The sequence below is a fragment of the Dromaius novaehollandiae genome, chromosome 10 (assembly GCF_036370855.1).
Source record: "Dromaius novaehollandiae isolate bDroNov1 chromosome 10, bDroNov1.hap1, whole genome shotgun sequence".
Lineage (NCBI taxonomy): Eukaryota > Metazoa > Chordata > Aves > Casuariiformes > Dromaiidae > Dromaius > Dromaius novaehollandiae.
In genome coordinates this window covers 25,628,544-25,656,330 of record NC_088107.1, presented here as the reverse complement: position 1 = coordinate 25,656,330, position 27,787 = coordinate 25,628,544, and the positions used below count along the sequence as shown (strand labels likewise).

At 56.9% G+C, this 27,787-nt stretch overlaps 1 protein-coding gene across 2 annotated transcripts; it reads right to left on the bottom strand.

Annotated features, from left to right (window-relative positions):
* Positions 1-637: 637 nt before the first annotated feature.
* SHF (Src homology 2 domain containing F) lies at positions 638-27,787 on the bottom strand. Of its 2 annotated transcripts, XM_064517705.1 has the most exons (7): positions 27,091-27,787; positions 16,171-16,300; positions 14,213-14,431; positions 11,875-12,012; positions 7,363-7,534; positions 6,822-6,941; positions 638-1,460 (listed from the first exon to the last, which is right to left on the bottom strand). In XM_064517705.1, the coding sequence occupies exons 1-7, from the start codon at positions 27,556-27,558 to the stop codon at positions 1,274-1,276; spliced, it is 1,434 nt and encodes a 477-aa protein (XP_064373775.1). In that variant the 5' UTR covers positions 27,559-27,787; the 3' UTR covers positions 638-1,273. The 2 variants fall into 2 exon arrangements, with proteins under 2 accessions (XP_064373775.1, XP_064373776.1); XM_064517706.1 differs by lacking the exon at positions 11,875-12,012 and having other exon boundaries at positions 27,091-27,783.

Sequence of the window (27,787 nt, the reverse complement as noted above, 5' to 3'; positions counted from 1 at the left end):
ATGCATGTGCATGGTAGAAAGCATCCAGAAGGGACAAAGGTGAAAAGGCAGGGTATGCATTAACTGCTACAGTGTCAGATGTAACCATTCAGATGAAGAGCAGGAACAAACTGACCCAAAGACAAGGTGTCAGGAAGATGAAGAACAGCACTGGAGTCACTAAATTCCCACAGAAGGAGAACAGAACTGTGAAATTCAGGGATTTTGCCTACAACTTACGAGAGGGGAAGCAAAATAAAGAGGCAAAAGATCCCCAAGAGCATCCCCTCCTGCAGGGCATAAAAAGTAAGTCCAAAATCAGTTCATTGCCACCAATCCAGAACCCCAGAGACATTGCAAGGACTTAACAGGTGGCATCCTTTGTCCTCTGTGTCACATACAAGTGAGCTGGCCAGACTGCTTGGGCATACTGGTATGTGGGAATGAATAAAATATAATAAAAAAATCAACTTGCTCAGAGATTTTCCCCACCGTCTTGCACCAAGTTTTGCTACATGTGTTTCCTAGAGCAGGAGCACAAGGAGGCAGCCAGCCTCTGATCCCATGGCCTGACTCAGGGCAGGCTGTCTGCGCAGAGGGGAGAGGAGAGCACAAGAGGGGACAGGGCTTCATGAAGCAGGAGGCTGGCAACCAGGAGGACTATGCACTGCTTTATTAGGCAGTGGTGCTGCACGCACGGCCAAGACGGTCACTATTTACATTTGGCAAAGGAAGGTGGCAAGTACCGAGCACCCACGTAGACTGGGGCCCCACCGGCCTGCCCGCCCCCCCGGCTCCTTGCTAGCCCCAGGCAGGCCCTGCTTAGCTCCCCTTGCCCCTGCCAGGGATGGCTCCGGGCTTCCTTGGCTGCAGACATGGGTATTTCAGCTCCCTTGTGCAGCACATGGCTAGAAGTTTTCCCCCACCTTGTCCCACCCCTGGCCTCTCCCAAGGCCTCAGCTTCAGTTCTTGCTTCCTGAGCTCTGCCCGGAGGCAGGCAAGGGCAGCAGGCAGCGGACGAGCGTGGCAGCAGGCCCAGCTCAGCTCCTCGCACGGGGGAATCTCCCGTAGTCGGCCTAGAAGAAAAACCGGCGCACGGGAACCCCACGAGAGAGCAGGACAAGGGGCCTGGCTGCAGCAATCCCAGACAGCGCCAACTGTGCCCAATTAGCCGCTCGCAGGCTGCCGGTCCAGAGCCCATCCTTGGCATCACAGCGCTCAGCCCTGCACAGCCCTGAGGATGGGCCAGCTTTGGGTACACCCGGCCTCGAGCCAGGCTCGTGCGGGGTAAGGACTATAGGGTACGGATAGCCACCGGGTACAGCAAGGACATGTGCTCAGCCCCCTTGATGGGCAGCTTGCGGCTGGCATAGTGATGAATGATCTCTGGCACGCTGTCAAACGGCGGGCTGTGCTGACCCAACACGTACTTGTTCTCTTGCGTTCGGGACAGTTTCATATGCATGAAGCCCTGGCTGCTCCTGTAAGGAAAGATCAAGGCAGGGTTGGTGGAGGCAGCTTTTCCCAGCATCCTAACAGCTCTTACCCCACTTCTGGCCCCACCGAGACTGGCAACCTGCCCCTACATCTCTCTGGGATGTTGCCAGCTCCCTGCCTCAGCCACAACCATACCCATGCTATGCCCATGCTGCCCCACATCCTGCCCTTCCCCAAGTCTCTAGGTCTCTCCTCCTCCCCTAACCATGCATCTCTCCACCAACGCAGCCACCCACGAAGTGGGATGAAGCCCACGGCATGTGGGATGTAGAGGGACATGCCCACGCATGGCCATGCCAGGCTGCACCAGGAGCACCGTGGCACCGCAGGGTGGAACAAGCCCATCTGGGGACAGGAACGGTGCCCAAGGCATGGGCGGGATGCGCATGGGCAGGGGAAGGTGAGGGGCCAGCGAGTGGGTCCAAGGCACACAAAGAGGGCCCGGCCCTGGCTTGTGAGACGTGAAGTCACACAGCGCTCCAGACAGCATGCAGGGGACAGCAGTTGTGCATGCTGCCCGCGCGCAGAGAGGCGGTGGGCCAGCTCTCCAACCCCCACGCATGCTGCGGCTAAGAGGGGCCAGGCAGGGAGCAGCGGGAAGCTCTTGCTCAGGATGACATACAGGCAGAAGCTTTTGCCCCTTGCACGCAGCAAAGTGCTTTTTACAACCGCCCTGGTTCACGCGGCAGACACGCCCGGAGTTGTGCTTGTGCGTTCCCAACCTCACCAGGAGGACGCTGACGGCGAGCAGGATTTCTCCTTCAGCCTCAGATCAGCCGTGCGAGGGCCCCGTGTACCCCCACGCACACACACTGCAGGCTCCATAAAAACCCACTAAGCGTAGCAAGGCCATTTTCCGGCACAGCGCGGGCGCCGAGCCATCTGAGGCTGTGCAGGCAGATAATGCCACGAGCTCTGATTCCAAGTGACGGGCTAATGGCCCTGTTGCTATTAATTTGCGTCTCTGAGGAGAGCCACAGCCTGTCTGCAGCGTCTGGAATGCACATTACGGCAAAATATTGATGACTTAAAAGCAGACAGGACCTCATCAGCAATGCTGAGCTGTTTCCAGCTTTGTACAGTCCAGTCCCATCCCCCCAGCTGGATCTCGGGAGGAGACGGTGCCCATAACGGACAGATTGGCTGCATTAGCAGAATGGGTTTGCAATCCATTTAGGAGCTGTTCAAGCTGAGAGGCAGGGAACGAGCTGCCCCAAGGGGAGGCCAGGAGAAGCCAGGCGGGAGAGGTGCAGCTCCCCACAAGGTGCCAGGCCAACGGACTGCCGCCCCACCAGGAAAGCGATGGCGCTCAGTCTGAGCAGAGCTGTCGAGTCCTCCGATCAGAGACCTGCTGCATCCCGTGTCCCTCCGGATGCAGGGGAAGAGCTGCAGGAGCAGAGACACAGAGCTGCACTGCTCACGCAGCGAGTGCCGGCATCCCGTGAAGGTTGCGCACATGGGCATCCTGTCCATGCGCACACGCGTGTACCAGGTCACCACAAACACACACAGTTGCCCATCGGCGCTGTGCCTTGTTGGCAGACAGATCTACCCCTTCCCTAGCGCTGGCAGTGGAGAGATGCACAGGTACAGGATTATTGCCAGGTCCACAGCAAGAGGGCTGCGATACAGGTCCATGGAGAAGCGATACAGGCTGTTTTGCCCAAATCACTCCCTGGGTTTGTGTGACTGGGAGCAGGGCCACGGTTGGGGGTCAGCACCAAGAGGAGCTCAGAGACACCAGCAACTCTGCCTGAGGACCTTACTGACACCAGACCCCCAGGGAGATGCTCCAGAGACCACACTGCAAAACCAACAACAACAGCCTTGCTGCCAGCAGCTGGGCTTTGATGAGGACAAGGCCAAGGATAAGAGGATGCTGCTCCTGTGTGGCCCACAGCCTCTGCCCCGAGCGATGGGCACACACAGGCAGAGACAGATGGAAGGACGCAGTCCTTCATGGTGTAGCCTCAGCCACTGCTATGCAGGCACAAATGAGGCAGGACTCGTTTTCAGAGGGTTTGAGACAACAACAGTACAACTCTGCCTAGGACCAGCCACGATGCATGGGGCTGGCTAGCCTGCACCAGACAGGACTGTCACGGAAGGGTTAAATCCCTCAGGCTACCTGACACGCTATGGATACAGCTACTCCTGCTGCTCTCTTTTGTGCGTGTTTTCCTTTAAAGTGGCACAAAAGGACTTTAGGTCAGTGCTGGAGTTCCCCTTTCAGACCATCTCCTTGGCTGCTCTTCCTTCCTCAAAAAAAAAGAAAAAAAGAAAAAAAGGAAAAAAAGGGGAAAAAAAAAGAAGAGAGAGAGAGAAAGAGGGATGCAGATAACCAGCTTACGGCTGCATGAAAAGGGTCCTAGGGGATTTACCTTGAAAAGGCCCTATAGAGAAAGGCAACAGAGTAAAAAACATGTTTTAGAGGCTGTGTGCTCTCTGCAAACACAGCCAGTGGATAGGCAATGTCCGAGCAGCTGCCTGGAGCTGGTTGGATGGTCTGCAGCCTCCTCTCCGTCACCAGAAAGACAGCCTTCAGGGAGCAGGCACGCAGCTGGAAGGCTACATCCCAACTTCATGTGCCATTTGAGAAGGGGCAATTCTTGGCGAAGGGGATTTGGCCATTTTTGTCACAAGAGTAAGATCAGCAAAAAGAGCTAAGATAAAAACAAAGAAATAGATGTCTGGCATATAGGGAAGAGATGGGAGGTGTCCAACTGAGCTGGAAGTATCTAACTTCCAGGAGACAGCCCAAGGCCAGCACAGGGTGACCCAACAGGAGTGTCCTATCAGCACCAAGGGAGACTTGCAAAAGTCGCCAAAGACAGGCAACGAGTGCGACAACATATAGACAACTCTGTATCGGGAAGAGCCCCCTAAGCACAAAAGCAACAGCACACCGTGATGCCCCAGAGCACAGCTGGGAACCACCACTGCTACTCTGCAAGAGGTTCAAGGTGGTATCCATCAGGGCCAGTGCATGCAGGGACAGACAGGATATGAAGGCAACTTTGGGGATCTTAGCAGAGGGGTGATGAAAATGAGAGAAGTCCAGCAACATCAGTGCTTTCAAGCTGGCCCAAGGGCGAAGGCCCATCAAGAAACCTACCACCACCTCCCAGACTCTCAAATACATGCAGTGGCAAATGCCACCCACATGGTGATGGTTGAGAGGACTTCTCGCAGCCTCAGACACAATCAGAGATTCATCACTTCCGCGATGCCTGCCTCCAAAACGCTACTTTGGGAAACAGCTGCTGAAAAACTCACTCTAGCAGGAGCAAATAATCATTCATATTTGGACAAATCAGACAAGTTAATCTTCTTACTCAAGGCCTACTGACACCTTTTTGAAATTGCCTGATTTTGAACCTTGCCCCAAAAGGCAAAGATAAATCACTGGGGCATCACCAGATATGCAAAACAGTTACAATTAGAAAAGGCCAAGGGGAAATACAATGGGCCAGTAGAAGCTGTTGCTTCAAAAGAGCTCGCAACCCGGGGCAAGAAAAAATTATTGAGAAAATTAAAATGTCAGGAAAAATTCTGGCAAAAAAAAAAAAAAAATCAAAGCAGAGGTTTTTTTGGAAAGGTTTGTTGAGTGATCTAAAAGCTACAAGGGCAGAAGGAAGAGAGAATATTTTCAGCTAAACATCTGCCCTGGTTTAGTGTTGAAGGCAGCAAAAAAGTGTAAAATAAAGAGAGACAAAGCAATCTGATTCCCAATTATGGCATTGGGAAATAAGTGGGGAAAGCTCAAATCACCAGGGAGAAATGCAGGTAGAAAAACATAAAGTATATTAAGAAAAGCTTGAGGATATGTGGCCTGTTGTTGGAGAGAGATGACTGAAGTGCTCAATAAATACTTTTTTTTGTGTGTGCCAGGAACAAAGTTGACATACTTGTACTGCAGGAGGGCAACAAGGTATTTGCTAATCCATCTTCAAGACAGGAACAGCTTTGCTTTCACAGGGGGCTGCCCCAAGAGTCCCAAAAAAGCTGGATGAGGAGCTACGGGGAGCAGGACTCTTTCCCTGGCAGGACTTGAACTACGATGCTTCATGCAGTTTCAGTGCTCATGTTTTATAGGAATCTGGAAAACTTGGAGAGAGCACAAAAAATCCTCCCAAAAAAACAAACAGAAACCAAGCTCTGCTGAGGGGGTGAGGTTTCTCTGCTGAGAAACCAAAGCAGCGTAACCTGGTTTCTCGGAAAGAAAACCAAAAGGCAGCGTCACTACACCAGGTCCCTGGGTAGACCACCCTGGCGTCCCTGGGTTGGACTTTGTGCTGTGTAATAACATGACGAACTTCCCCTGCAGGAAGGGTGTTTATAACCTCTCTTTTCCTGCAGTGGTCCAATCTGCAGCCTAAGAAGGGCTAAGCCCACACTGTGGACTTTTCTTTAGGGGCTTTCACAGTCTCCCAATCTCTCTTTCTCTCTCTCTCTTCTACCTGTCTGTTTTCATGGGCTGTGTAGGATGTCAGTACTTTTTAAACTGCTACCCTCTCTACAGTGTGGCTAAGCAACAAGCTGTAACACTTAATTGGGCTGGGAGGCTCAGAGGGATAGCCTCAATTCCATAAATAATGTGATCGCACTAACTTTTCTTTCCCATGAAACTAGGCTAAAAAGGGATAACAAGAAGCCAGAGCTGGAAGCTGTAATCAGGCATATTCGAATGAGTAATAAGGCACACCATTTTATCCGTCTGGATTACTAACACTGCCAAGGGGAAAGCAGCATGCCTTCAGATCTGCAAGTCTTTCTGAGAGACACTTTTGCCAAACATCAAACCAAATGTCAAAAGCCCGTGTTATGCAGCGAAGAAATACAAACTTTGTATTCTAGCGATTTATGAACGTCTTGCAGTTGTCTCTAAGTTATTCCATTTCCCTTGGCTCACTGCCCAGTCCAAGGTGGCCCACAGCACGAGGAGATGCATGCGTGCACGTTCCCAGCAGCCCACAGATGCAGGCAATCGTGGGCACAAACCCACGCAGCCATACACAAAGGGCTGAGCATGCACGTCACTGGGCACACATGTGGCTGCAGCTAACTCACATCCACGCGTGGTAGCGTGGCACGGCATTACCCGCACACGTGTCGCTGGAGAGAGGTGCCAGGTATGTGTAGGCCAGCCTATGGGGAGCCTAAGGCCAGGGATATTTCCACATTTGGCTCACCACGTGCAATACTGTTACTCTGGAAGCCCTTGCACACAAGTTGCTAACACTCAGGGCCACGTGGCAGCATCATTGCTCCTGCAGGTACAGGATGGCACGGCCCTGGAGGTGCCAGCCACCTCTGGCCCCACAGCCCCAGGCAGACTCACTCACTTCAAGGAAAGGGAAAAGTCGTTCTTGCTGGTCTCGCTGTTGCGCACCAAGTAACTGGCCTCCTTACACAGCCTCAGCAGCGTCTCCGCATCCGTCCGGCTGATGGCCCCGTGGTACCAGCTGTAGACAGGAGAGAGAGTAGAAAGCTGCTGGGGTACAACCGGAGTGGATGCCCCATGCCGGACAAGGAAAGCCCTAACAGATTATACCTGTGCCTCACGGCAGTGGCAATGCCAGCTTACTCAGCATCTCCCTTGGGACAGGAACCGTGTTCAGGCTAAGTGATATGGGTGAGAACTGGCTGGGGATGGGGGACAAGGAGCAGGGGCTGCACGCAGGCCAAGCATGAGGGATGCCAGGCACAAATGGACACCAGGACTCCGAGAAGGATGGCAGGGACAAATGGCGGCAGGCAGATACAGGGTACCAGGGAAGAAAGGAAGGGCAATAACCAAGTTCGTCCTGGGCTTCTTCATGGCTTCCTGAGGGGGATCCCAGAGCATGCAGAGGGGTTGGGGAGCCATTTGGTGGCAGGACTCACCACTGGCTCTCCAGGGGCAGGGCCGGGTCAATCCTCTCCCCGAGGAATGGGGCCGGCTCCAAGCTCAGCGTCTTCGTGCTCTTGAGGCTGCTGGTCCCGTGTCTGAGGGCAGCTCTGGCCTTCTCCTCCCTGCAGGGCGAAGTACGGCCGTATCCCAGCCCCTCCACCTGGCCTGCAAGACAGACACGCGTCAGAGTGCACAGAGCAGTTTCCCTGGCAAGAACCAGGACCGACAGCAGGGTGATGGGCTGGATGGAGAATGGGCCTGCCAGGATCCCAGCTTTTGAGCGCATTTTCCACATGGAAGAGCCTGCGGGAATGCTCCTGGCCACAGAAACACCCAGAGACATTTTGCATCATGCTGGGTCCCCTCTCACTTCTCCATCCTCTTGGTCTAACCACAGATAGGCCAGGTGAGCTTTTGGATTCTTGCTCTCTACAGAGTCCCCGGATGCACAAGGTCAGAACCACGCCAAGCTGGGAATTAGTGCAAACTGGAGTCTTTGCAATGCCTTAACTCCTAGAAATATTTTCCAGAGAGCCTTCAAAAGCTAATCCAACCAAAGATTCAGTGGTTGTGGCATATAATTAAGTATATCTCTCAAGAGAAAACACCAGCATTGAGAGGCTCTCCAATCTCAGGAGGGAGGAGGAGGAAAGATGGAGGGCACAACTTCAGGTGGGAGCAAATGGGAGAGGCAATCAGTTTGGGGAAGGAGACATTTTGATTCAGCGATGCCTCCCTGACACCTCCATGCACCAGAGCCAGCTGCCGGCCTCCACGCGGGGTGCTTGGAAGAAACGCAACCGCCTGGTGCGGCGAGCCCTTTTGGCCTCCCATCCGCCTTGCGCACCGCCTCGGCAGCACCCAAACTTTAGCTCTGCGAGGGTGGCCTAGTTTTTTTCTGACAGCCCCGGCAAAGCCACGGTGGGTTTGAGGCTCTGCAACTGAGATTCGGGGAGCACTTGGGGGCACAGCTGCCGGGTCAAGTGCCTCCGCGTGGCCGCCCCAGCCTTTCCACCACGCGTGCCTGGTCTCACCAAGCCCCCCGCGGGCCTCGCAAACTGGCCGCCGGCCGCCTTGCCCGCAGCTCCGGCAGAAGGGGGGGGCGCACGAGTGGCAGGACGCTCGCGGAGATGTGCCCTGGGGACTCGGCCACCCACTGAATGTTATTTCCTCGCAGGATGATTTCAGCATTAATAATATTGTTTCTCTCCCCTCCAGAGAGTTCATTATTGCTTCCCTGCAACACAAGCCCCTTGCACAAATTACTTATCGATCGGGCAGCCGCGAGCAGAGCTGACACGACGCTGCTGGCAGCTGGAGGCACGGGTGCCCCAAAGGCAGCCGAGCCCTGACGGCCTCCTCTGGCCTCCCCTCATCCCTAGGACGAGCCGCAGGCGGCTGCCGTGTGGTCCAAACAGCTTCTCAGCCAGCTCCAGCTCACCGGGAGCCACTGGGCTGAGCCGCTTCCCCCACATCCTCTCTCATCCCGTCATTTGGGATGATTTTGCCGGAGCACAGCCCTCGGCCTGCCCCACGGGACCTGCTCTCTCGGGCTCGGGGAGACCAGGAGCACAAGGGCTCGGCTCACTCAGGCTCTGCCCTTCTACCCGGTGCTGGCCCTGCACGTGGACGGGGCGTGAGGCAGGGCAAAGGCTCGTGCTGCTCCTGGGCCCCACGGGCACGCACAGGCCTCCCCCAAGGGCTTGGCAAACCCAAGCGAGGCCAAGGCCACGCTGCTGCAGGGCAGATGCAGAAAGCTAAATATTGGCCATCAAAGCAGGAGGAGAAGGACATTTCCCTCTAGCGGGGTGCAAGGCATCCTCTAAGGGGGCTATTTGAGGGAAATCTGGTCCGCACCCTGAGCAGACAAGCTTCGCAAATGAGGAATGCAAAAAAGGGAAGGTCTTGCAGGCACTTCTACCCAGCAGCAGGTCACCAGCCACCCCAGCCTGCCTTCGGGCTGAGAAGAGAGGAAGGGAGCCAGAAGAAAACCCATCCAAAATCCTTTGCAGCTCTGCATGGCTTAAAAACCACAAGAAGAAGCTTGGGGATGAAGTGCCCAGCATCAAGTCTAGACCAGCAATGCCTCTACAGCAGTCTTGCTTTTAACCTGCCAGGTTCTGTCTCATACTTAACAACAAAACTTCAGTTTCAACTCATCACCTAAAAAATTGGGACAAGCACTAAAAAAACAGACAATCAAAACACTGAAATGTTTGCTGGCACCAGAGACAGCTTAAAGTCATCATATTAGAGGCTCAGAACAAATGCATAGCACCTGTCAGAGAGAGACAGAGGAAGAGCACATGATGAAACAGTATATTTAAAGAAGCCCCTTGGAATAAGAAGACATCCTTCAAGAAGTTCAAGTCGCACCCAGAAAGGGAAAGTAGAAAATAACACAAAACTCTGGCAAAATAAACGTAACATAACAAAGCAAGTCAAAAAAGAGAGAGAGAGAGAGAGAGAGAGGGAGGGAGAGAGGGAGGGAGGGAGGGAGGGAGAGAGAGAGAGAGAGAGAGAGAGAGAGAGACTTTGTGTTGCTAAAACCATGAAAAATGACAAACTGATGTGTTCATCAGCAGCAAGAAGCTTGTCAGGGTGACTGCAGGAATAAGAAATGATGAAGGAATAGAGGCGGCTTTGTAGCAAAGAAATTAAATTTTCTTGATGGAAGTTTCCGCCTGCCAAGACTTTTCTTTTTTGGACGCATTGAAGAGTGATCTCAGACCGCAACATCCCTAGAAGTGGGCTTGGGACAATACCACAAAGTGGCCCAGGCAGATCAGCCACCTCACTCTGGAGTTGCCCTACGATTCTCAATGAATACCAGCAGTCACGTGCAATCTCTTGCTCAAAACCACCCGGGAGGTAGCAAAAGCCTTACCGATTTTTACAAAGCTCTGCAGGGATCTGGGTAATTACAGATAAGAAAATCAGACATCTGCACCTGGCACACTGCAGTGCCTGTCAGGAGCAGAATTAGTGACACACAGACAGACACAGTACACTGGGGCACCACCACCATTTTGTAGAGAGAAGTCACGTCTCACAGGTCTGAGTTCTCTGAAAGAGCAGCAGCACGTGAACAAGGCCGATCCAACCAACACGGCAAGGGTGGATTTTGACAAAAACCCTCACCTAAAGCTCTTTAAAAATCTAATCCACCATGGCATGAGAGCATGGTCCTTAAAAAATTAATAATTGGGTAAAAGGGAAGAAACAATCATTGCCTTTTATAAGAGAGATTAACCAGCGGAGTCCAAGGGGATTTACACAGGGTCTCTTCCGCTCAACACACACAAAAAAGACTTTAAAACATGGCAAATCTGAAATGACAAAGCGTGCCTGCGAGATTTAGTTGTTCAGTATAGCCAAAGTGAGAGCTAGCCACCAAGGGTTCGGAAGGCTCTCCTGCAATTGATCAGCTGGGCAATAAAACAGTAGATGAAATTTAACACTGCTAAATGAAGTGATGCACCTGGAGAAAAAAACAGCCCTAACTTCAGTGGTGGGATCTGATTTAGCTGTTACCACCCCTGTAAGAGGCTTGGGTGTTCAGAGTCCCAAGAAACATCAGCTAAATGCTCAGTAGTTGGCAAAAAAAAAAAAAAAATCACCAATCAAATGTTAGGAATTTGGGGGAAAAGAAGAGAACAAAGCAGAAGACAACAATTCTGTCACTGAATAAATCCCTGGTGCATCTTTACTACTCTGTGCAAAGAGATATCGTATAACCGGAGGGGAGACAGAAGAGACAAGGACAAATGTCTCATGTCCTGCAAAGGACAAGTGAAGAGGCCAGGAGGAGCTGGGGGAAGACGGAAGAGGAAAGATGTCTGTAGAGCTCCGCATGGCACAGACACGGCAAAGGGGGTCCTATACGGCAAGAGGCAGGAGGGCATCAAATGAAGTTATCGGGGACCAGTTCAAACACCAAGAGGCAATACTGGGGATCTCCACTACAGGATGTAGTGGATGCCAAGCGCTTAGATGGATTCAAACGGTATTTGGAAAAACTCATGGAAGATCAATCTGATATGGACTTCCAAATACAAAGCCAAGCCTGGTTCACGCTGAGGTTCCGAGCTGCAGCTTGCTGGACACAAGGAGAATTTGTGTGGGAAGTATGAGTATATGCTTGTCCTGGTCTTATGTTCCTTCCTAGGTATCTGATGATAGATGCTGTCAGAGACTGACGAGCTGGATGGATCCTGTGAGAGCCACAAGGTTGTCTTTGTACCTCTTTAACATCAAGAGGAGGAGGAAGAGGCAAGAAATCGAAATAGCTAGTAAAGCTGTAGATGAACTCTAAGCACCTGGGCCCTGAGACGTGACCAGAGGACAGTGGGGCTGGCGAGCATTTTCACCATGTGGCAGGGTCAGCAAGCTCCGAGATGCCACGGCATCCCGGGCCTGGGTTGGAAGTGGGGCCAGCAAGGCAGGGTCCCATCAGGCATCGGCTCCAGCCTCCCCAAACACCCCACTGGTCGCGCGAGACCCACCGTTGGCGTCTTCGTAGCTCAGCTGGCCATGCTGCGGAGGGACGGAGGCACCAGCCTCACCATCCAGGGGGCTTTCACCACTGTCGAGCTGTCCCACCGGCGGTGGCCATGGCAGGTCTTTAATGACCTTGATTTCAACTGGATAAGAGGGGGGTGGGAAAGAGAGAGAAAGAGAAAGAGAGAGAAAGAGAGAGAGAAAGAGAAAGGGCTTAGAAATAAATGTCAGCAACACGAGGCCTACAGAGAAGGAGAGCAGTTGTGGCAAGGAAAGACCTAAGGACTAAACTCCCAGGAGCCTGAGCGCACGCAGCTTGAAGCTGGCCGAGGCTTGCCGGGGTGGACAGCAAGGCATGTGGCTGAAGGGACCTGCATTGTCACAGCAGGCCATTGCAAGCAGAGCTAGGCCCAGGGAAGGCCACAGGAGCAAACCGAGCTGGTGGGCTCATGGTCTCCTCAGGCCTTGGAAATCATCAAGGAGGAAATATTTGGAGCTGATGGTGCTCAAACAGCTCTGCCACTTCATCCCCTCCTCAGCACCAAGCAGGAATAGGTCTGATGCAGGGTAAGTTCCCAGGGTAGAGACCCTGCTCCTCCGTCAGGGCTCCAGCTTTCCCAGCCAGCCTCAGCACAGTCTCTGGGCCTGGGAGGGAGCCTGAAGTCTCCCCCATCCTACGTGCAAGACCATCCAGTAGACCTAGGCTGAAAGTCTTATCACAACCTGTCCTGTCCATGCATTTAAACACCCTCGGCCACCTCGGCCATCTCGCCCCAGGCACTTTCCAGTCACCCAGCTCAGTCCAAGTTCCCTTGCCACATGCCAGCAGGTTGCTCCCCAGGGATGCGCTCAGCCAGCTGGGTCCTGCTCCACAGCCAGAGGATGAAATGGGGGTAGCGAGCACTGGACCCCAAAGCGCTTGCAAAACTCCTGGGGCCTGTAAGGTCACGGGCAGACAATCCACCATCTGTGATGAGAAGGCTGCAGTGGAGATGAGCAGCATCAGGGAAGGGGGTGCAGACTGCTCGTGGTGCATTAGCCTCATACCAGTACCACGTGCCCATCAGCACAGGATCTCACAGGCACAGCAAGGGGACAAAGGGCCAGCAGAGAGGTTCCAGCATCGTAAGAGAGGAGAAAAGCCCTGCAAGCAACAGCAGGACCTGCTCCAGCTCTGGGAGAAAACAGTCAGCAGGGCCTAACATGCCCCAGGGCATGGCATCCTGATTCATGCCACGCACAAATTCCCGTGGGACTTGGCGCAAAATTAAGAGGGCCCTGGGAAGGGCCCACTCACATCCAGTGAACTCATCTCCCTCACCTAGGGACATCGAGCAATGCAGCTAATTGGCCCAAATCCACAGCACAGGCACATCTCAGCATAAACCCAGCACACTGCATTTCCACATCATGGATCCCGGCAAGACGAATCCTCAACACAGCGTGCTGTGGACCCCCGGCTTTGCACCCATCCATGCTAGGACCCAGGAGTCTCAGGTGCCAACACAGGCTCATCCAGGTGCCACAACACAGAGTCCAACACGCACATCTCCGGCTTGCAGAGCCCAAGCTCAAAAGCTGAATCACTCCCCCAGCTACGAGCCCCAGTGCCAATGCTTCTCCACTTGCATCCTTGCACAGTGCCAGCCACCACCAGCTCGAGCGCCTCGTGCACGCTGCCAGCAGTGCAGACATACTGCTGCAATTAAACTGCACCCTAGATAAAAGCGTGGCAATTAGCCAGCACTGGCACAGGAGCCAGCACTAATGCACAGCATGGATTTCCTCATTAACAAACACAAACGCAATCGATCCCGCAGCACGGATAAATAGGTCAGGGGGTTGGATGTTCTCCGGCCAAAGGCTCCCCGGGGAGTGACCAGCTCTTGCCCGTACAACGGCAGACCCGCAAAAGAAGGAATAAGCCTGAGCCCGGAGTTCAGCCTCTCCTCGGCAATTTGCAACGGTGGAGGCGACTCACACTGGGGGCTCTGATCAATTAGAGAGGGGAAAAGGCAATTAGAGTGGAGCTAGAGACGATGGGCAGTGGACAGGCTGCCAAGGCAGCTCCAGCCACCAGTCCAGCCAGGCTGGCTGGCACCCCATTGGGCCTCCCAGTGCTCCCAGCTGGCTCCCACGAGCCCTGCTGAAGACAAACAGCCTCTGCAAGTGAAAGTGTTCCCACAAAGCAGAGGCTGCCACTACCCACCCCGCAAAAACAAAGGGAACCCATGGAAGCAGCTTCCCTCCTCTGCAAAACACTACACAACGCTAGCAGGGAAGAGCCTCTCGAGGTGCTTAAGCCACCCTTCCCAAACCGCAGGCTGCCTCCATCCTGCTCACCTGCAAAAGCTTTAGAGATACGCTCCTTCTTCCACTCCCAGGGCTGGTCGTACTCTTCAGGCGGCCGCTCATCATCCTCGGGCAGCCGGGACTCCCTGGGCCTGGGGCAAGCTGGGCGGTCGCCATCCGTGTCCAGCCCTCCAGGCACAGGCTCATAGGGAGTGTCGTAGAGGTGCAGCGGCCGCGCTGGAGCCTCCCTGAGGCCCTTCTGGCGGATCTCTAGCAGAGGACGAAAGAGAAGACCATCAGCTTTTTGACCAATACAGCCTGGCTGCAGTCCCCAAAGCCGGGTGAAAGGGCCTGCCTTCAGCCAAGGGTGACATGGGACAGGGCACATCAGCAAAGAGCAGAGCCCAAACCTCCAGCAAGCACCTGCCAGAAGCAGTGGAGCTAGTTGGGAGCAGAAAGCGGTGATACTTCCTTCTGTGGGAGCCAGCATGCTATCAGCAAGCACCAAATGACGGCTCCCCACCTGCCTCAGCCCGATCTGGGCTCAGGACCAACAGCACACAGGAGTTTGCTGGCTGCTCCACAGAGAGGAGATGCTGAGATGCCAGAGACACCACAGTGGGGGAAAATGCCACCATCATGGGAATGCAGATCTATCTCCAAATGCCCACGTGTCACCGGATGGAACCACCACAGGAAAAGGTGGTCAGGACACCAGGGTTCACCCTGCAGGTCTGCCCAGGCTGCAGAGTGGAGCTGGGTACAGCTGCCAAAGGCTCCAAGCTCATCAGAGGAACAATATTTGGAAATGGCACACCTTGGAGGACTTCTTCAGAGGGCACAGAGGGAGCTAAGCAGTGGCACTGTGCTGGGCACAGCTCCTGGCAGGCCTCTTGGATGGATACCGACACCGGATGCCCCGCAGCCCTTCCCTGACAGCCCTAAGCAAAGTGGGCATGTCTTCTGGGAGCCAAACTCATACTGTTGGGCAGAAAAGCACAGAGCCAGCCTTGCTGCCCTCCCACAGCACCAGGATCCCTTCCTTCCCTGCAGCACAACATCCCCAGTCCAAGGCAGCCCTGCAAAGCAGGTCCACAGGGACAGAGCATCCCAGCTACAGGGTCCGCATGAGCAACAAGGACGAGTTTATTCCCTGAACATCCAGCACAGCTAGTCTGGAAGAAAGGAAGTCTGAATAAAATGCCCTTCCCTCAAGTTAAACAGGAACACAAGTCTCACAGACACATGCAGCTTCTTTGCTACTTGCTGATTTTTCCAAAAAAGCAATGGTCTCCTCCAGAAGCTGTTTCAGCTTTCCAAAACCATTTGCTCCAGGAAAACCACAAGATTGCAAAGCAGAGCCAGAGCCTGGAGTGCGCAAGCCAGCATAACAGCCCTGTGCGCACTGCAGCAGGGAGAGCAGAGCCTTTGGGAGCACACGCTCTCACCTCTCCTGCTTGCAAGCCGTAAACAAGACCACTGGGGACCCCGCTGCTGCAGCAGACAACGGCACGTTCAGGACCAGTCATAACCGAATTAAATAGCTCCCGCGTCCGTCTTGTTTTATGCAAGACGTATCAAATGTCAGTACTGAAAGGCAGGTCTCTCGCAGCTCAGCCTTGCTAGGCCATCCCGCTGCCCCCAGGGTGAATCGGCAAGCGGGCACTGTGATCTTGGAGGCAGCGCCGCAGCACAGAGCCGAGCTAAGGACAACAGGCAGAAACACAGAGGTGCCTTTACTGCTCGGTTATCCTTCAAAAGCACTCTGGCTATGGCAAGCTCCTCACACATGGGTCATGATGAGAAACTTCGGCTCCTAAGTGGCTGTGCCCCACTGGAGCAATCCCCCAAGTTTGCCGGCCGGCTCTCAGGAGCTTTGTCTTGGGGACTTGGCACCAATTTACGTCATAGGCTAGGAGGAAGACAGTGCACTGACCACCAAATTCACAGAGCAGTGGCGATTAGACACCAAGAGTGCATTGGCCTTTGCAGAACGCTTTTAATCTTACCAGCCATCATCTTCTGGGCTTCATACGGCTCCATATATCCATCATTCTCCATCACCTTCTCGAGTCCTATCTGGCTACCAGCCACTTGCGTAGCATCGAAGGGATCTGCATAGTCCTCCAGGACAGCCAGCTGGAAGAAGAGCAGGATAGGAGAAGGGTTAAGGTACTCCCTGCCTTCTCTGGGGCATTAAGGGCCACATGAAGTCCCCCGAAACATCACCATCTCACCACAAGCAATGCTGGGAGCAGCCAGAAAGTGGCAGCAGGGAGGCCCCAAGGCCGGCGGAGGGTGAACGCTTCTGATATTGCTGCCATTACAGACCCCTCACAACAACGCAGACCCTTCCCTGCGTGGTCCTGCAGCCCAGGAGCAAAAGCAATGTAGCCCACTGGCATGAGCCCAACATTGCGCCCAGAGCACAAAGGCACCCACAGCAAAGCAAACCAGCACCGAGGGCCTGGGAAAACCACAGGCTGCTGCCTCCTGCTTTCCCTTCTGCATCCTTTTTTTCTTTTTAAGCAAAGCACCCAGTGGGCTTCACCACGCTGCCTGTATCAGAGCAGCTCTGCAGAGCAGGTGCTGGGAGCCGGCCGCTTTCCAAGCCGGCTGCGCTGTCAGGCACCCGCACGAGGCTCGCAGCAGTGGAAACGCTCCAGCCTTTGTCCCGAAACCTGGGCCAGAGCCAAGCAGAGCAGCAGGCAGCCTGGCCTCCTCCGTTAGCATCAGCTTGGCGCCGGCAGAGCCGCCAGTGCCTGCACAGACGCCCAGGCAAGGGCCCTGCTGCAGCCGCCATCCCCCCTGCTGCGCTGTGCACAGATGCTCTCCGGCAGCCTCGCCAAAGGCATCACAGTCAGATTTTCCACATCCAAGGCGGAAAAGGGGCGCGTGTGGCAGCCCCACAAGGCCAGCGTGGCCCTGCATGGCTACGGGCGCCCAGGCTCCCGGCAAAGAGCTGTCAGCTGGCACAACTGGTTATTTTCCCAGGCTCCTGCAGGCTTGTCAACATCGTTGGAAGAAGTTTCTTAACGAAATGGCTACTAACAGCCCAGCAGGTCCCCTCTGCTCCCTCCCAGGTCCCTGCAGGACTCCCACAAGCACCCCAAGTAACAAGATGGGAAACTCCTCCATATGACCAGGGGTCCAAAGGCCACAGGCCTGGAAGCCTCTCAGGTGCAACACTGCAAGGAGGGAAGAAAAGAGCCCAAAGTTTGCCCTTACAGAGGGCCAATGCCACGATAGGGTACGAGGCAAGACAACACATCACGGAGGACGGTCCTCCCACGCTCCTGCTCCTCAGCATCTCAGCAGCTTCCAGCGTGCAGTGGCAGCAGCTCCCAGCAAGCCTGAGGCCACACATCCCATGTCCCCCCAAAACTGACAGCCTAAAACATGGGCCGAGAGCACCCAAACACCTTAGCTCACTGGTGCTGGGCTGCAAGCCCGCAATGCCAGAGCCCCAGGCCGTACAGCCGGACGGGTTTTGCCACCGCGACGCTGGCCGCGTCAAGCTCCCGCAGCCAGGGCCAGCTGCCCAAGCACGGCACGCGGCCATCTGCAGCTGCTCCATCCTCCCTGCCACGCTATCGTCACGCCCGTGCCGCGCCAGAAGAGCTGCCCCAGGCGGCCGCAGAGGCCCAGGCCGCTCACGGATTAATCTCGGCCTCCTGTACGGGGCTTCAAACAAACCCTCTCCCTCCTTCTGCTGCGAAACAGCCCGACAATAGCCCCGAGCAACGAAACGCAGGAGGAAAAGTGAACCAGAACCGAGCTGTAAACACCTCGCCAGGGTCCTGAGCCCCCGGGGGGACGCGGCTCCTCGGCCCCGGCTCACTCCAGGAGGGCTGGGCGAAGGCCCCGGCGGAGGGATGAGCCGCTGGCCGGCCGCACGCACTCCCCAGCCCCGACCGGGCACGGGAGGAGCAGCCCGGGCGCCGCCAGCCAGCCACGCGCCACGGCCCTGGCGGCAGCAGAGCGCGGAGCAGTGGGGAGCCGGGGCGGCTCGCCAAGCCCGGCCCCTCCGTGCCGGGGGCGCGAGGGGCTGCACAAGCCGCGGCCGGCCACAGGGCTTGCAGCCGCCCCGGCCAGGCGCGGCTGAGGGGGGTGAAGCCCGGAGCAAGCGAACACCAGCGCGGGCTGGACGCCAGCGCGAGGAGCCATGGCTGCTAGGAGTGATGGCCTTCTCCAGATGAGAGGGAAAGAGCAAAACCTCCTGCCGGCCCTGCAGGCAGGGCCTGGTGCCAGCGAGCCGGGACAGGGCTGCAGGAACAGCCAGCGCCTGGCTTGCAGCGGGAGACAGGAAATCTGCTATTACTGCTCTCTCCTCCATCATCGGAGGGAGACGTGGCCAGCCCTGCCTCCCTAAGCTCAGCGATTCCCTGAGCGCCAGGCTCCCAGCAGGGCACCAAGCACCCGCAGGGCGATGCCAAACCCAGGGGACTGTAGCACTTTGCTCATTGCCGCTGGAGCATAACCGCTCCAGGAGAGTCGGAATTGCTCTTCACTTTTCGAGCTGTGAAATTGCTGGATCTGCCCCCCCTTCACCCCGCACCCGCAGCAAGATTTAGCAGAGGGCGTTGTGTTTGCACAAAACCCAAACGTGCGCTGTCTCCCCTGCTAAAATCCCAGTTAGATCTAACGCCCACGTGGCAGGAAGATGAGCGACAGCAATTGCAAATTCACTGCGGGAAGCCCCTCCAGAAAGCTGCTCTCTAAACACTCTTTTCTCTCTAAAGCAAAGGGGGACTCGGCCCGCGATAGCTGAATGCCTTCCGCCCGCTGCCTGCGAGACACCGAGGCAGCGCGCTGCTGCCCGCAGCTCTAAAGCGCCAGGAGATGGCACAGGTTGCGCCCACATTTTGGAAATGGTTCCCAGCAAAGAGCCTTTGATGCTGCTGCAACGTGATCCACGGAGAAGCACAGCCCAGAAACGGCGACAGCTCGTTCGCAGAAGCGTTAGCGCAAAGGGACACACAGAGAGGCGGCACGTGTATCGACCCGCACAAACGCACGGGCTGCGCTCGACACGCAGCGTGGCACCGACCTACCCCAGCAGCGGGCGCACGCGGCCCTTCCCCGCCGGGACTGGCAACGGCATGGCGCGTTCCCCCATCTGGCCCTTGGGACCGTGCCGCGGGCGTTATGCCGGGCACACCGACGCAGAGTAACCGAACGGCTGCGATTGCCGACAGGTTTTGTGCAGTCCGAGGCACCGTGCCCAATACTCCTCTCCAGAAATGCTCTTTGCTAAGAGCTCTGACGTCTCCAAGCTTGCTGCAGGGCTGTGAAACGCGGCAGGATGATCCTCCTGGGGTCAGAAAGGGGTTGGCTGCTCATTCCTCCTACCCGGAGCCAAACCTGCCCGCATGAAAACCTGCCACAAACCCCGTTTCCTAGATGCATTTTGCTAGATATACTGACACCTGGCTTGCTGCTGGCGCCTGTCCCGTACCCTCCCTCTCCCACCCCATAAACACCGAGCAACCCCAGACAAGACAGGGCTCCAGCACAACAGCTTTGCAGCTACGAGACTACACACGTGGCATTCGCTCTCTCCAACCGGTGGAAATCCCCCCAGCCTTGGCAGTCCCACAAAAGCCGAAGTCACCCTGTCTCCCAAAAGCAGCAGTCTAAAATCCCGGCTAACCCACCTGCAGAGCAGAGCTGCCGTATCATCTCCCTACCCCTGCTGTCAACTTCCTTGGGAATGCCAGCAAAAATGCTTAAATTAACTTTTTCCCCAGTACTTTGCTCCACTTCCGTAAGGAGGGAGGGACAGGCAAGCCCCAGCGAGCCTGCAGAGAGCGGCCCCCGCTTGGGTGCTCCTGGCGCCAGGTCTAGAAAGCAGAGCGAAGGTGGGAAATCCCACTAGATCTCTGCCGAGAACCTGCTAAGTGACCTAAAACCAGATATTTTGCTTCCAGGGTGCTGTGGAGGTGCTCAGAAACAACTAGATGGACTCTATGCAAGCGAGACGCAGCGTACTGGAATCAGCTCAGAACCAGGGCTAAGGTCCCTGATCAGGTACCTGAGTGTCCGTGTTCCCTGGGTTCGGTGGGGTTTCGCCCCATTGCCTTTACTCCTCCGATACGTCAGGGATGTGAAATAAAGCAAGTGAGAACCGTACCCTGAACAGCGAGGACGAAAGGAGGCATCGCCTCACTCCCCGCTCGCCTGCGCAGGCAACGAGGCAGGGCCGTTAGAGGACAAGCAGCAGGGATCACGCAAATACCAATTGTATCCTAATGCATTTGCACGTGGGGCCCGAATTAAGGTTGCCCGGGCAACTGCGTATCTGACATTTCCTAATCCGAGTGTCGGACTTTGAGAGCCGCGCAGGGCTCCTCACCGCAGCCACTTTGCCCCCAGTCACTGAGACGGCACAAAGCGCGGGCGGGGGGGGGGGGGGGGGGGGGCGCGGAGCTGGAGCCGTCACCGCAGTGACCCCCAGCGCCGCGGGCGCGACAGCTCCCAGGGACGTCGCGCTCCATGCCGGTATGGTCAAAGGCCAAAGACTCAGACGCTTCGCTCACCTACCGCATCGCAGAAGGAGCCGCTCACCGCCCGAGCGATCCCCGCACCCCACGCTGCTCAGATGCCCTGGCTACCGAGGCAATGCCAGCAACGGGGGACAGCACAGCATTTTCCATCATCTCCTCCAAGAGCAGAGCCAGAAAAGCTCTAGTTAATGGCTACGTTTAGCCCTAGCACTGACACACACGAGACCTGAGCATCTTCTGTGGCAGGAGTCAGAAGGAGCAGGGCAGCCCCGCTCTCCACACAGCTCCTCCAGAGTCAGGCTAGTCTGCTAAACTCACACTAGCTCCCTCTCAAAAACACCACAGACTTATTTGCTATATTTGAAACAATTCAGGTGAAAAGAATATGCCTGAAGCACAAAGCCGAGGTCCTGGGACAGCTCTCTGCACAGAGCGGTCAGGCCTCCGTGGCAGCTGGACACCTTTGGTACATCCTTCTCAGGCTCCCGAGGATTTTTCATGCGTTTATCTACCACGTCAACACACGCTCAGGTCCCTAATGCAGTGCTAAGGCTTGTCTTCCTCAATTATTTATGCTCCCTGTAAGGAAAAGAAAAAAAAAAACAAAAAACACACACAAGCAAAATTAAGGTGAGAAAGAGCAGCATTAAATACGCATTGCACAAAACACAACCCCCTTGACAAAGGCGGACGTTCAAAACTCGACACGCGCGGTCAGTCTCCGCCCCACGCTCACACACGGGGCTTGCGCACGGAGCACGGGCGGTATTTCGGCAATTTCCTTGGATGGCAAGGCAGGGAAGAGCAGGGGCAGGACGCAGCGACTGCCGCGGGCCGTGCCAATGCTGACCCTCCGAAGCAAGGTCCATGAGAGCATGCACGCACGCACACAGGTTGTGCGCGGGCACACAACTTGAATATAGCCACAGCCAGAGCGTGCACTGAGCTTGCTGGAAATCCGAGGCTGCAGAAAGCTGGCACTGCTGATCGGCCAGTAAAACGGTTTTTACACCGTACACCAGGGAACGAGACATATGGCAGCTATCCAAGAGAGAGTTCACGGTTCGGCCAGAGAAATCCCAGGTCAGAGTTAAGGCTGTTTGCACGGTCTTAACCACAAATGTCCAAGCTGCTACTAGTTATTGCTGTAACAAGACACTCTGCTTCATAAAAAGGTCTATTTCTACCCAAAGGACATCTGGAGAGATTCTTCACTCCATAAACAACCAATGTTTCTTGCCCCGGAGATAAAGTAGCTGTAGTGTCTCCCCAGATCACGGGTGCAATGCTCTGTTTCACATTCGAGCCACTCCGAGTTATAACTGAACTCGGTCTGCTCTCTCCTGGGGTGTAAAAATTTCCCAAGTTTTACCTTAGCCAAAAAGTGAATTTTGCTGGCAGAATTACACTGCCTCCTCTGAGCTTTCTAAGAGAAGAGACTCCAGCAGGTTGGGCTGCTGGGACACTCCACGTCCCTACGCACAAAGTGCCACCACAGAGCAAAGCCCCCCGCCAAGGACACACACCGGAAGACAGGCACAGGTCTGTCATCTTGCAGCTCATTGCTTTCGGCAGAGGTCAAAGCAAAACCTAAAAGCGAAGCAGGTGCTGGTCTTCCAAGCGGGGAGCTGATTCCCTGCCTGGACGGTTCCTGAGGGGTAAGGCCAGGCTGGGATGTGCAGTCGGCAGCTGGAGTCAACCACGGGACGGCTGCACCCCAGCGCGCGGGGCACTGGAAAAGGGTAGCCCAGTGCGGACAGCACGACATCTTGCAGGATGACTCAGTCCGGGGAGGCTCCTGCAGGAAAGACACACACCCAAGAGCTTCCTGGCCGGCTGTTCCCACACCCTGCAGCACTGACCCTGTGCGTGCCAAGCAAAAACTTCGCACCAAAGGACCCCAGACCTTAGGCCTGGCCCTAATCACAGTGCCACTGAGTGCCGACAAGCTGTGGGCAACAGGCAGCACTCAGGAGAGAGCACACAGAGCCGCGCATCCCTGCGCTGTGATCCCTTGTCCCCATCGCCTCTGGCATGCAACAGCTCAAACAGATCCCACGGTGGCCGAGGAAGAGACAGGTGCCACCAAACAGGACAGGCTCCAAGTGCTCTGCAAGGACCCAGGTGCCCGGTTGTGTGGCAAGGTCCACCCAGCAGCACAGGCCAGCAGGCTGCAATAGCCACCCACTGTATCCTTACTGCAGGTGAAGCCACGTAGAGAGGCAACAGCCCCAAGAAACGATCCCATCCCCAAGCATGCCAGGCCCTGGGCCCAGGCACCTACATGTCCCCACGCTCTCTTGCACAGGGAGGTCCCTCCCCAAAAAGAGGCAGATTCTCTCTCCACTGCATCGAGGGGTGTCCTGGTGACACTGCTGCCCGCTCCTAATCCAAAACATTGCCCAGAAGACAATATCTCAGAGGTACCTGCCTCGCTCAGGTGAGTCGCGCAGGGCCAGTCCATCATCCCCCGCTGCAGGCAAGGGGCTGCCTAGAGCAAGCAGAGGGAGGAGGAGCTGCGTTGTCCACCCCATGCCCAGGAAGCCTTCAGCTTCACAGCAGAGCGGGAGCTACTGCAGAGCTTGCCCTAAAGCGCAGGGGCAGGCACTGCCCACCCCCACGAGACGCTGCGAATCCCACATAACGCAGAAAGATGCAACGATTCACCCGACGATGGCAAGCTGCCTCCTTCACCTGCCTCCTTCACCTGCCCTCAGCCAGGTACAGTGCTGGCTGCTCCTGCACTCACCAGAAAACACACACTCAAACACAGTCAGGGGGGCTCTCAGCTGTGCTAGCCAGCGTCCCCATGCGTGTCCTAACCTCCAGCACCAGGCTCAACCTGTTCTCCACATCACAGCCATCTCCAGCATGGGGATTTCCTGGCCTTCCTGAGAGAAAGAATCCCGCAGTTCCTGCTAGCCACCTTCTCTCTCGTTTCTGTCTCACTGCAAGGGCAACTGGCTCGACCGTCTCTTCTCCCCTGTACACGAATGAAACGACTGTCAGCCACACGCGTGTGGCTCAAGCAGGAAGGATGCTATTGCCAAGATGCTTCTGCCCTGTCCTGAATTCTCCAGAAAGGGCAGCATGGCCAGGGCGGGCACAGGGTTCCCAGGGCATGTGCTTCCCATCCTTGGGGTGCAGAGCCTGTAACACAAACCACGTTGCCCTGGCCAAACCGCACAACCAGGATCCCCGCAGCTGGAGTTGTGGCTGCTCCTTCCACCCCTGCCCATCCTCATCCTCCCTGCTTGGAAGGGATGCAAAGTTTATCAGCATGTTCTTCACTGTCATGTCTTTAATGAAGATGTTAAATGAGCCCCAGCAGCACTGACCCAGGCCAGCACCACGCAGCCTGCCTCAGAAGCTGTCATTACTCCTGCCCCATGCCCATACCTAGCAGGTGAGGTATCTCGCTTCAATTCCTGCTTCACAGCCTTAGACAGTGCCACGCTAGTGTCTCTGAGTCATAAGCAGAAAGTGTGTCTGCTCCAGCACAGCTTTGCCTGTACCTAGAATTAAACTTCTCCCTTCGTCTTCAGCATCATCATCAAGGTCCATAGCCATGAGCTTGGTGGAGCCCCAGTCCCTGTAGCAAGTGGAAAGCAGAGCTAGGAACAGAACCTGCCCAGCAGCTCTTCATGCAAGCGGGTGCGCGGAAGCCCCCGATGCAACCCACAGTAACCCCCCAACTCAATTTGAAGGATTCAGCAGCAGCTCCATCCACACCCCAGTTTGCTTCCCCTGCTCCAGGACACCTTGACAGTATCGCCAAGAACACACATCAGGGGTGTAAGCAACTATCTAGCAGGCTGCCCTCCATCCTCCTGGGAGCTGAGGAGCCCAGACTGAGCTCCAACCGAAGCGTGGCCTCTGATGAGGAAGGGGCAGCCCCAGCAAACCACCTCCTGAGCGCCCAGGGATGCTCAGGGCTGCATCCTCACCAGAGGAGTCTGTGCGGGCTCTGACAGTCCTCCCAGGTCCTGCCCCACTGGGCCACATCCAGCCAAGCACTGGTCTCAAGGCCACCAGAAAGGACCACCAGACCTCACAGCAACTGGGGAACCCTCCCCACTGCTGAGCCCAAATCAGGGACAGCAAATGTGAGGCAGAAAGGGTGTCCAAGCCAGATGGAAATGCTCCACTTGATGGATACTCCTAGGCACCTCCAGAGAAATAGTTTTAATAGGCAGCTGCATGCACTATCACATACTCTCACCCTATCTCCAGCTTTGCCAACCAGCCTCTGGAGCTCTGCCTTTGTCCGTCAGATACCGGAGTCCTCAAGAATCAGAAACCTCCTCCCCACAGAGGCATGTAGACGATCAGGAGATAATCTAATCACTGTCTGCCTTGGTTAAGACGAAGGGCCTTCTTCAGACTCATGCTATTAGCTGCCTTTCTGCAGATGCCTCACAGCTTCTGGCTCTTCTCTAAACTTTCCAATGTCTCCCCGGCCCTCTGACACTTGGGAAGCAAGAGCCAGGCCCGGCTGCAGCAAGGAGTACCTGTCAGAGTTCCCCATTTCCCACAGCTCCTGCTCAGCCCTTCGCATGCCACAGCCCAAGTCCCTCCTACAGTTACAGCCCTGGTTCCTCTGATCTGACAGTGCGTATTCCCATGTCGTCAGAGGAAAATCATTTAAACGCCCTGGGCCTGCCATAGCGAACCACATCCCTGCAACAGTACCTTTACTCCCTCCTTATCCTGTGCTGCTGACTGACTTCCTGTAGCAGCCAAGGTATAGTCACAGTTTTGAGGATCCTAGATGAAGAGGAGGTCTCTGCCATGCCCCTCTGGAAACCTCACGACTCAATGGCAGTTATTCATTACGAGCAACTTTCAAAGATCCATCGGTTTTTAATCTGTTTAAAATACTCTCAAGTGGATTTTGCCCAGCACTTGTTTAATCAGGATGTCAGGCCATGCCAAGACCAAGTATATTATTATTATATCAACAGTTCCCTCCATCAACCAGATCTGTGATCTTGTCAAGTTCACTTGACAAGCCCCGTCTTGCACGCTGCAGTGCTGACGGGCACTAATTACCCCTCCTGCCTTTCTTTGCACAGTCCCCTTATCAGCTTCGCCGCGATGAGGCCCAGCACTGGTGGCTGCAGCCCCGACGCATTTATCCCCCAGCTTCTTTCCCAGCTCCCCGCGCCAGCCGGAGCCTGTCCCCTTGCTTGGAGCCTCTCCCCGGCTCCTGCCCCTCACCTCTCCGGGGACTTTTCTCCCCTCCTGCACGCCGTGAGCTTCCCAGCCCGTCCACGGCAGCGGCCCTGCTGGCGATGCCGACCGGCAGAGCAGGAGGGAGCAGGCAGGCCCCGGCGACGCCGAGCTCAACTCTTACCCCCGAGGAGGCTGCTCGAAGGCGGCAGACAAAAGAGGCGCAGGCACTTCCTGACAAAGCAGCGCGGCAGCTTGGAGAGGCCCAGCCGCCAGCGCCTGCCTGCGCCGCAGCTGGCACGGGCGAGCCGGGGCCCTGGCGAACGGGCCCAGAGGAGGATCCGCGCTGCCTTTCCCGCAGCCGCACGCAGGCGGGAAGGAGGCCTGGGGGTAACCTGCCCAGCCGCGGGAGGCTACCGGAGACGGTCCTGCGCTGCGTGGTGGAGCCTGCCCGGGCTGCAAGCACACTGCGCAGGCTGCCCGTCTTCACCTCCGTGCGGCACCGAGCGCTTGCCTAGAAAGAAATTGCCACGGAGCAAAGAGGGGAAGGGGGGGCCGGACGGGAGACGGCGCACGGAGACCGGCAGGCCCTGCGCTCTCACATCTGAGCGGGCACGTTTCCTGCTGGGGATTATACCTGTCTCCCGCGAGGAGTTGGAGGAGACAGATAGAGCCGCCTCCGCAGCGCCCGCAGAGCTGCTGCTGACATCTGACTGGCATGTTATTGCTGCCAGGACGAGGGACGGAAAGCGAGAGACCTCTCAGAGCCCAGCTGCTCCGCAGAGGCGTTTGGGGAGCTATTTCGTCACAGCACAGCTCCCAAAAGTGCACCCCTTGCCCCAGCAAGCCGTCGGCCGCAAAGGCCCTGCTCAGCGCAAGGTTCAACCTCCGCCCCCCAAACCAGGCCACGGGGCACCTCAGTCCTCCACTGGCGGGGACCACGGGAGCGAGCAGGGTGCAGGCTGTGGGAGCAGGAGCACCCCAGCTTGTGGGGCCGGAGCATCCTCCCCCAGTTGTGAGCCCGGAGGGTCCCGAGTTTGGGGGCAGGAGCCCCCCAACCTGTGGGGCTGGGGCACCCCAAGCTGTGGGGCGGGATGCCTCCCCGGTTGTGGGGCTGGGGGGCCCCGAGGAGGCTGTCGCAGGCCCGCGACGCGGCGGAGCGGTGCCCGGCGCGGGGGCTCCTGCCCGGCGGGGCGCCCCGGGCGGCCGGCGCCGGCGGCGCGGCGGGGCGGCGCGGCCCGGGCCACTCACCTCCTGCGGCGGCTCGTCGGGCGGCTCGGGGCCGGCCGGGGGCGAGCCGGGGGCGGCGGGCGGCGGCGGGCTGGCGGGCGCCTTCTCGGCCGCCTCCACCTTGATGAGCCGGTGCTTGGGCGAGACGTAGCGCGGCCCGTCGGCGGCGGCGGCGCCCGCCGGCGCCCCGCTGTAGGGGTCCTCGAAGTCGCGCTCCTTCTGCAGGCGGTAGGCGGCCACGATGTCGGGCTGGGCCGCGGCGGCCAGCGGCTCGGCGGCGCCCCCCGGCGGCGGGGGCGGCTGCGGCGGCCCGGCGCGGTAGTCGGGCTTGGGCGGCGCGGGCGGCGCGGGCTTGGCGCTGCGGAAGCCGAGGTGCTCGCGGAGCCAGCGGGCCATGGTGCCCACGCACTGCGGCGCCCCGCCGGCCGCGGCCCCGGCCCCGCCGCCGCCGCCGCGCTCCGAGCCGGCCGCCGCTCCGCTCAGCAGCATCGGCACTGGCGGACTGAGCGCCGCGGCGGCGGCGGCGGAGCCCCGGCCGGGGGGGGAGCGAGGGAGGCGGCCGAGGGAGGCGGCCAGTGCCACCTGCCGGAGCCGCGGCGCCGGCTGCTGCGAGCGGGGCGCCGAGCTGCGCGCCGGGCTCCCCCCAGCGCCCGGCCCGCCTGCCCCGGCGCCCGGCCCCGCTCCCCCCGGCTGCCCCCGAGCCCGGCCCCGCTCCCCC